General features: G+C 38.9%; 1 protein-coding gene across 2 annotated transcripts; it reads left to right on the forward strand.

Annotated features, from left to right (window-relative positions):
* Positions 1-13: 13 nt before the first annotated feature.
* On the forward strand, positions 14-6,061 carry RWDD4 (RWD domain containing 4). Of its 2 annotated transcripts, XM_080614415.1 has the most exons (7): positions 15-275; positions 473-553; positions 2,594-2,703; positions 2,814-2,958; positions 3,714-3,828; positions 4,780-4,829; positions 4,987-6,061. In XM_080614415.1, exons 1-7 carry the CDS (start codon positions 252-254, stop codon positions 5,023-5,025), a joined length of 564 nt encoding a protein of 187 aa, XP_080470541.1. In that variant the 5' UTR covers positions 15-251; the 3' UTR covers positions 5,026-6,061. The 2 variants fall into 2 exon arrangements, with proteins under 2 accessions (XP_080470542.1, XP_080470541.1); XM_080614416.1 differs by lacking the exon at positions 473-553 and having other exon boundaries at positions 14-275.
* The last annotated feature ends 3,897 nt before the right edge of the window (positions 6,062-9,958 follow it).

The raw sequence follows: 9,958 nt of genomic DNA on the forward strand, positions 1-9,958 counted from the left end.
GGAGCCAGTTAGCTAAAGAAGGAAGAGAGGGGAGACTAGAGGAGTAGACCAATGGAAAGACACAGAGGAGGTGACGATAGGCGGAAGGGGCCAATAGCAACGAGCAACTGGCTGACCCGTGCTGCCCGCAAGGGAGGTGTGTCCGTCGGGCGGGGCCGTTCGGGTCTTCGTGTGCCAGGCCGGCGGAGCCCGCCGAGCCCCGGCGGCGGCTACGGGGGTAGCGGAGGGGGAGACTTCCGTGACTGCGCGCCATGGCGGCCAACGAGGACCAGGAGGTGAGTACCGCTCCCTGCCCGCGCCGCTGCCTGAGGGAGAGGGGCCTCGGCGGGGAGCGGGCGAGGAGGCAGCTGGGCGGAGGGGGAGGGCGGGAAACCGGCGGGGCCGTGCACAGCGTCGCGAACCGACCACGGTCAGGTGCGAGCTTCGTGTTCGGGCTGAAATCGGTAACGGCCTTCTCTGGTTCGTGCTGCAGATGGAGCTGGAAGCGCTGCGCTCCATCTACGAGGGAGATGTGTGCTTCAGGGAGCTGAGCCCGGTGTCCTTCCAGTACAGGGTAAGGCAAGGTAGAGGTCTGCGAGTCGTTGCAGCGCAGGCTTCAGCTTGAAGTTACTCCCCTACCTTGTAGTCGATGTATCGGGTTTGTCTTTGTAGACCAGATGAGCATTCGATTGCGGCCAAGGCTGTTGTTTCATGATCTTTGGTACAATGATGCTTGGTAGCACAATGCTTCATGTTCAGGAACCTGCTCCCAGTGCGGCTTTATTATCCTGTAGCTGGGCATCCTCTGATACGTCTGTGTACTGTGTAGCTAGAGCTGTCAAACCAGCTGAAGGAGCCAGCCTTCTGAGTAACACACCGTCTGGTCAGAAATGTCACTTACAAACACGCTTATATGTAAAGCTTTGAACCTTTCCTATTGCACTATTACAAGGCTCTAGTCTCTTGTCCAGCGGTAGCTGACATGCCTTGTCTACCTGCTAGAGATCCACAAAATCTTTTTGGCATGTGCACTGGTACGGTCTGGTCAGGAGACACATACAGGGAGTGCTGAGCCTGAGATATTCAGTGAGATTCTGGCATGAAATTCTTATCTGCTTTCTCAGGTTTATGGGCTGAGGCAGATCTTTGGATGGCTGGAGGGCTTTACTGATGAAAACCAAGGCACTCATGGGGCAGAAGGGAGACTTCTGAAAATGCCATATGCATCTAGGGGGGAGGAGGCATCTAAAATCACCTCTTTGTGACTTCTGGAATAACTTCAGAGTAGCATCAGTTATTGTAATGAGATACAGGTCAATATAATTAATAACACTTGAATCCCATCCATGTAAGTGCAGCCTTCCTTCACTGATAGGACCATTCTTATTAAATCTGTTTTCTGCAGAAGAGTAAACATGACGTGCCTACAAGTTTACAGTGTATCATTCTATGACTCTACTAGCTTTGCTCATTGTTGATTTTCATTAGACAAAAAATAATTGTGAGAAGTTAGGGTAACATAATTTAAATGATGCAAAACTTGTGTTATTGCTTTTGTCTGACACTGTATTTCCCATGAAGAAGAACTTGCATTACAACAAGGCATAATGCAAGTAAGTGTCTGCTGAAACAGACGCTGTGCAGAAAAAGGTACCACTTTGGTGGTTTTGTTTGTTTGGTTTAAATTTTGAAGTGCAGTGACCTTGCCTTGATTAGGACTTTTCTTCTGGCTACACTTCATTCTGTGTCATCTATTAAAGCCAGATTTTGACTATTCTATAATGAACGAAATAAGGGAGAATTCTTGGTAGATTAGAATATGGTTTTAGCTAACTTTGTTGTACTAGCCTTCCAAATCATGTGTGAGACTTCTTCTGTTTGTATAGTGTGCCTTTGGTTGCATCTCACCTGTACTTGTTTTAAAATTTTTAAGTGATTTGGTTTTAATTTAACAAAATTGTAAGGGTTGTATATATATAATTTGGGTTCAGTAAAGTGGTTTGATATGCATGATTATTTATATTAAAATGCGCCTTTTTTAATGCTATGGGGCTTTTTATCCCGTCCCATTTTACTGACTTCTTAAATCTTACTAATCATTCTTTCTTATAGTGAAATAAAATAATCTGTAGATCTGAGACATAAATATTGTAAAGCTTATATATTATTTTTGCTATCTTAGATGACCATCTTTATTTCAATACTGTCTTGTGGTTTGCTTTCATATTGCTCTGAGCTTGGATGCACAGGGGGAAAAAGAAGGCTTCATTTTTCCTATTCTCATTTATGATTGTATAATATTTGGCTTGAAGATGCTGCAAAGTAGCTTTCAAACCCAAACAATTAAAAGAAACTCAACCCAAAACAATAAACCACATAAAGCAAGCGTTGAATATTTCTGCTGCTTTTCCTAGGATGAAAACTACAGAGTAGAGTTTAATATTCATTTTCCTAGATAATAGCTTTGTTTTCTAATTGATAACTTTATGAAAATAGTTGTTATCTTAAGGAGTTTGGATGGTCTTAAAGAAGTGAAAGACTTGTATATTGGCATTGTAATCCTTAATAAGTGACTGGTAACTGTTGATTTACAATGATTTTCTTTTCACTTCAGATAGGTGAAAGTGGAGATCCCAAAGCATTTCTAATTGAAGTTTCTTGGCCAGAAACGTATCCGCAAACAGCACCAGTCATATCAATGGATGCTTTCTTCAACAACACAATGTAAGTATTTAGGACTGCTTCACTCCCTAGGTTTATATGTGAGGGCTTTTTGGTTTGCAAGTTCTTCCTCATCTGTGTAGATTATAGTTGGGTTTTATGATTTCTTTTAGATCTTCAGCGATTAAACAAAGTATATTGGATAAATTGATGGTAGAAGTTGAAGCGAATCTTGGGACTGCTATGACATACACACTTTTTGAATATGCCAAAGATAATAAAGAGGTGTTCATGGAAAATCAGCCTGTTAACACTGTGGTGAGTAGATAAATTCAGACTTTAATGCCTTGCTTTTAAAACTGAACAGAAAGAAAGGTTATTACAACTCTGAATACTTCACAGCTCTGTCTTTAAGTTGTTAATCAGTATTTTGGGTATACACACATTAGCAGCTAGTGACACACAGAGGGTATGGTGCCACAATGCCCTGTGGTTGTAATTGTTATATCTAATTGCTGTTTTGCTGTTACACCGAAATGTTTGTGGGATACAGTTCTGTCCTACAGAGTAACATAAGAATGGAGACTTGGAGCAGAAGCAAAACGTGAGCTGAGAGGCATCTACTGGAGCAGGCTGTGTGTGTAGCAAATTACTGCAACCTTCCTGGGATGCAATGATCCTGCAGGGTCTTGAATGAGTCAGGCTGGTCTATTTGTGGCTTCTGTGTTGTGAAAGGGCCATTGTGGTGCTGCAGAGGTGCTTTGAGGAAAAAGGAGTGGTTTCCATGTTTGGGAAGTCGTGACTTCTTCAGACTAAATCGCATACCATGTTTAAATTTAAAAAGTGTAAAAGGTGCCCTTTGCAGCTCTGAAAGGGAGTAATTCTAGTCCCCAACATATATTTTTTTAGAACTATAGTCGTGATTATATGCTGATTTAAAGCTGCAGGATGCTGACAGCAATGCTTCCTTCTGACAGTCAAGATACTTCAGTATGTGAGGTTCAGTTATCACACACAGAGATATCTGTGGAACCAGTATGCGAAATATTAACAACCATTTTTATCCTTCTCAGACTTCAGTAAGCAATAGTATTGCAATTGGAACTCCTGATGTGCCAGCAACTAAGAAAAAAGACAAAAAGGAGCATTTATCCAAAACCCAGAAACGAAAACTAGCCGATAAAACAGGTTTGTTCACTATAACATCGTTTTGTTTGAGCAGTACATGAATCTAGATTTTATAGCCATGACAGCTTGCTCTGTCAGAGTTAGAATCAGTAGTTTTTTCTTTACAAGATTAACTACTTTAAGTCTGTGGTCTCTGTTTTGCTTGTTTTAGATAAATCATTGTTGCCTGAGATGTTAAGTTCTGGTCAAGCAACTTTCTGTAGGGTAGGGATTTCAAAATGTCAGTGGCTTTGTTTTATTGTGGTTTTTTTAAATTGCAATTTGTGACAAAAGTGAAATTAAAAAAAAAATACTTGTGGGAGGAGAGCGTTTGGGACTTGTAAAAATTCACTTTCAACAAAAGACGGTTTGTTGATGTGCCCTTGTAAATAATTCATGTTATTAAAAATATAGTTTCTAAATGAACGTATTTGCTTTGGAACCCAAAATACAACATTTCATTTAGTTTGTATCTTCTAAATAGAGATGCTTCTACAGATACTTTATGCTTTCAATGAAATGGTAGGGGGTTTTGATTGAAAAGCATTCAATCTTTCAACTAATCTTGCTGATGACGTTTATGTGTTCAACCTTAGTTTTCAATTATAGGTTGTACAATCCTATTGCAGCAATAGGCTGTACTCTTTGATAGCAATTTCTGCATATAATTTACCTAACCTAATGTATGATTAGCAGGTTGAATGTTGACCATATAGAGGAAAAGCTTTGACAGAATGCATCATTGCAGGTCAGCCCAGCTCATGTTGGAGTTGTCTTCTAAATTAGTCAGATGGACTGAGATGGTTTTGTTTAAACAGAATTACTTTAAAAAACAAGATGTGTTTAAGATATTAATGTCTATTTTTGTCCATTGCTTTGTAGTGGAGAAATTAAGCTTTATGGATCTTTAGAATTTTGTGTGTTGCTTCCCCTTAGCTCATGTGCTGAAAATCAAACCTTCTTATTCTGCAGATAACAAAGGGGAGCTTCCACGAGGATGGAACTGGGTGGATGTAATCAAGGTAACGTGACTGTATTATGTGCAGTATTATGAAAATACTACATATGTACATTAGAAAATATTTGTACTTGCAGCCAAAGGAGACTAATCTGATCCTTTTTCTTGCTTTTCTTCCTGTGCTTGAATTTGACTGTGGTGTCATTTCTACATGCATCCAGCATGTAAGTATTTTCAAGTTATCTTTTTTTAATGTTTAAAAGATTTGCAGGAAATAGTAAGGACTGTTGCTCATTTTGGATTCTAAGTTACATATTTCTCAAATGCTTTAAAATGCTTAATCCTTCTGAATATTGGCATCAGAAGGACTTTGATTCCTCATTGAAATTTGCTGGTTTAGTGCTTGTTTTTATTTATTGAGCAATTTTAATTTTATGATGAGAGGGCTTTGCTGGCCAAATGCATTGCATATATTCTGCCTTCATATGGCAACAAGTTGTAAAATAAAGTTAGTGGTGCTGACAGGTTCTGGAGGGCAGTGGATAAGTAAACAGAAAAGGGGAGCTGTTCCAGGTGGGAGCACCTTGCTGTCTCCTACGGGCCTGAGCATTCTCTGCTGCAACTCCTCCAGTGAATAGTTCTTTTCTACTTGCTCGCTCAGCATTCATTTCTTCCCCACTCTTTTCTTTGCTCATTCTGTGGAAACCAGTATAGCTGCTTGACAATTTTGAAAGCAAACTGTTTTATTTTACACAACTCTAAGTAATTCTTGGTGTAAAACCTAACACTGAGCAAATAAATGATTATGGTAGTTTTGGAGAGGGTCATTCTGAGTTAAAAGTGGCTAAGCGTAGTGGATGTCTTGGATTCCAGATGGACATCAAATTAGATGCACTACATTTAGCAATTATAAACTTAGCTTTAAAAAGTGAGAAATAGTAAGTTAACGTCTGGTTTTGTATTGTGTAAATTTCTATATGGGAATTCTCTGAGAGATGTGTGAAGATACTTTTTCCATTACTTCATCTTTTTTATTTTGGAGAGCTTGTGATGGAGTCTTCAAATTAAATACAAACACTACCCTCAGGTTTTTCTGGGGTTGTGTGGCTTTTTCTTTTTTTGATCAACTTTCACATTCAGGAAATAAGCTCATTTAGTGTTTAAGCTTAAGTAATTATTTTTGATGCCTTTCATTTTCTTGGTACAGTAGCACAATCAGTCTGTATTATGAATTAAATATGCTTGTGTTCTGTGTAAGATGGAGATAATGTTGTTCTTCTTTCCTAATAAATGGAATGGCAGTCTAAACTTTGAATACTTTCTTTTTGTGTCTCTTTTATAGTTAAGCAAAACTGGTTCTAAAGATGATGAATAAAGGACTTTGGTACAAGAAAACTCCACCTTTTAATACAGTGCAATTTTGGGTCACCATCTTTCTCTTTAATAACTTTCATATTTGTTAAAGTAAACATTTTATAAAGCTCGATTTCCTAACTTGCAGACCTAGTCACACAAGTTTATCTAGAGACTATGTAGTTTTTGGGACAAAAAAGCAACCAACAAACTTGCCTTAAATGAAGGTTAGAATGTGACAAAAGATGTAGAGAGCCAATGTGGTGAAGTGAATAGTGCTATATGCAGTGTTTATTAATTTGTATTTTACTCTGTAGTAAAATCCTGGTATAGTGAACCCCATGATACTGTAAACATTTTCTGGTGTTCTTACTCCAATTGAAGAAAAAAGCACTATAACAGTGATTGGTCACTTGACAACATAATTCATCAAAATAAATTATTCCATGGAAACAAGACCTTTGTCATTTGTTTATCTAATACGAATGTGGAAGGAGAACACTAAAATTGTTACATTGCAATATAAATTTCACTAGTTACTGGCTGAAATAGTAAATACTTAGCAAAATCAAGGCCAGATATTCTGGTCTGCTCAAAAATGAGTGGTTATAGGAGGAGTATGTCTTCTTTATTCTCTGAGATACCCATCTGTTAGTCTTTCTCCCATGTGCATCTTTACAGAAGGTGGATATCTGCAGGGAGGGAAAAGTGCTTTCTTGCATGTGTCTTGGTGAGTGTTGGGATTTTGTAGCTCTTTCATTGGAGAAATGGGCTTGGAGACCCACACTGAGCAGTGGGACAGTGGAAGTCAACACTGTGCCAAGGGGGAACTCTTTGTTTTCTCAATCTGCTCTCATGTATTGGAAAGAGAAGTCATCTTTGCTATATGAACGGTTACTGAACACAAGATGCCTTAATGCCCTTTATTATTTTTGTTTGTTTTGAGATGAACTTTAATAAATACCTATTTATCTGCTGTGGTATGTGTTTCTTTTTTTCAAAACTGTGTGTTACCGACTGATCTTCTAGGGCCAAGTTTGACCTTGCAAAGGATTTGCTATTACAAAGATAGCATTCTTAAAACCTGGTGGAAGAATTCTGTCTTCCCTGTCAGTGTATGTTTACGCGGTTACAGGGTAGCTGTGTTTGTTATTGATATGAGGGTCAGTCATCCCACTGAGAGTCACAGGAGAACATCCATTACGTTCAGCACACACAGCAAATCCAGTGCCTCTTTCAAAGAGTGAACTCCACTGCACATGCTAGGTACAGCTTTTGGTGAGAGGGATGTTGGAGGTGCAGACTGGATGCTGCTGAGAGTCTTTATAACCAAGAGAAGGTAGCTTGACTGTCATATTTGGGCTTCAATTGATGGAAGTGTTTATGCCACTCTATGTGTCAAGAGAGCTTATATGCAACATACAGTAGTACAGTTCTCTTAAATTATTTCTGGAGGATGAGCTAAATATATTGCAAATGTACTGTTTCTCTTCATTATATATGTATATATATATACTAAAGCAAATAAGTTACATGAAATGTTGTGACTGCAGGTGAAGGAAAAAAATACTGGATTTGTTCTGTGGTTTTCACTCTTCTGAAGAGGCTGTGAAGAGATCTGAAAGAAAGGTGGTCTGTACTGCTGTCTTCCAACAAGAAGGTCTAGTTTTTGCTGAAACGCTTGAGTTACAATTGGTAAATATATGTGCTTCCCTAATAAGGAAAATACTATTAATCCTTAAAGAATTCTAAATTCCAGGAAGTCATGTTTTCTTTTGAATTCAACTTGCATTTACTGAAAGCCAGGAAAGTACATAAGGGAGGACTTCTTGCAGGTGAAACAGTCTTGCCTTTGACATAACATAGAGACTCATGGCTGCAATCTGAGCAAGACTGCCTGGCAGGGAGTAATATTGTGGGGAGAAATAGCTCTGGTAGTACTGTAACATGGAAGCACATTTCACGTTAGTCTCTGCTGGCATCAGAATGAGCAGAGCTTTCTCTATTCACAAGTTCTCCAAGGGGAACTGACTTAACTTTGCCAGCGTCCTTGGTTCATAAATCAAGTTGCCATGACAATTTAACTGAATGGGTTAGTTAGGGAGGGTGGGCTAAGGACAAATAGGAACCGCATCTCTTGCTTTTATAGTGTTAGTGTGTATAGCGGCAAACTTAACCTTGTGAAATGCCTGATTTTTTTTTTAGCTCCTAGTGTGCTTTTTAATCACACCTCCTTGTGAAAATACCCGAGCAACCTCCTTTGGTCCTGTTAGTAAACGTGTGTTTGTTTGCAACTCTACTTTCAAGGAGAATATTTTTCATTGGGAATTTTTGTGTCAGTTCTTTGCTTCTGTGTAAATTTCAAAAGGTAATTTCTGTAGTTAAACCATTTTCTCATATAGAACCGTTGGTAGAAGTGCAAATCTAGGGAAACCATACTTCCATCTGAGGCAATACAAGTGGGTTTGGGTTATATTGTGAGCTTCATGCCATGAAAATCATTGAACTGGTCCGAAACAGAAATAGTTCCCCTTTGGAAATTGTTTCCTTCAACTATGTTTTGTGTGGGAATTCTGGGTGGACGCGAGAAGAGAGTGGAGGGGGCAAAACATCCTCATAAACAACCTTGAAGAGCATAGGGGATAAATGTTCATTGCTGCAGGACAAAGCAGTAAAACAAAAGTTGAGTTTGTGGTTGCAGAGCTGTAAATTCTGGCATGAGGTTGAGCTATGGTAAAAAGCAAGTGGATTGGAGATTTTCTTTCTGTCGCTGTCACCTACTCTAGCATGGATTTGGTTTCATCACAGAATGGGGCTGCTCTATGATTGTGAGAAGAATTTCTGTTCATCTGACTTAATGCTTCCTGTTACTCTCTTTTTGAGCCTATGGAAGTGACCTGTGAAAGTCTGGTGTACTCTAAGAAATAACATTGAGACAAAACGTATTGACTAGGCTCTGGAAAAGTCATGTTAGAAATTTGATGTGGGTGAAAGAAAGAATTAACTGTTTCTCTTCTCTCTCCTTCATTCAGAACAAAGCAAGAAGTGACTCCAAATGGCTGAATTACACAATATGTATGAGAATCTATATCCAGACACCAGTGTCCTGTGTCAGACTGAAAGTTTGACTAATTTAAAGTTTTATATAGCTGTTCCTTGCTACTGTGTCTGAGCATTCATGCTTGTGGTTCCTATGTGGTTTAAGTATTCAAGTTTACGATACAGCTGAAATTTGACAGCTCTTACTGTGATTGCCTACTGCAAGTTGTTTATATTGTGGAATGGGATAAGGTCACAGCAGTGAGAGAGAAAGCCAGACTACAGCTGTACAGCCTTAGTGGGAAGGAGTGGAGTTGAGTAGGTGTCTCTGAGGGCATAATTTGTTCTGCAGTGTCTTTATTACTGGTAATGATCAGTGAAAGGGAAAAGTTTGTCTTGGATGAGTTTGGAAGGTATCATTCAAGGAAAGATAATCTTTTCCTTTTAAACAGTTACAGTGTCATTGAGAGGCAGTAAACATAAACATAATCTTGTATGGAGTCTCTCAGAGTAGGATCTTACTTTAAATCAAGTAAGTGTCTCTGTCAGTAATACATTTTATGATTTCCTGCAGGAAAAACAGACATGAAGAAAGCATTAGTATCTAAAGAACTGCTGTTTCCACCATAGGGAACCATTTAATCTCTACTTATAGGTAAAATGATGGTTCAATTGACCTTGAAGAGAGACATTCTGTAATAGTACAGGGAAATTGTAGCAGCCAGTTCACAAAAAGTACATGTCCTTTATAGATGGTTAACAAATTTGCACAGCTTCATCAGGTTTGTATTTTTCTCTGAA

This window comes from Psittacula echo (assembly GCF_963264785.1).
Source record: "Psittacula echo genome assembly, chromosome: 1".
NCBI classification, from domain to species: Eukaryota; Metazoa; Chordata; class Aves; order Psittaciformes; family Psittacidae; genus Psittacula; species Psittacula echo.

Excerpts from the sequence above, each read along its gene's own strand:
- RWDD4 (XM_080614415.1), top strand. The coding sequence starts at position 252 with ATGGCGGCCAACGAGGACCAGGAG. Across the intron at positions 554-2,593 it reads CGGTGTCCTTCCAGTACAGG|ATAGGTGAAAGTGGAGATCC; the intron begins GTAAGGCAAGGT and ends TTTTCACTTCAG. Across the intron at positions 2,704-2,813 it reads GCTTTCTTCAACAACACAAT|ATCTTCAGCGATTAAACAAA; the intron begins GTAAGTATTTAG and ends GATTTCTTTTAG.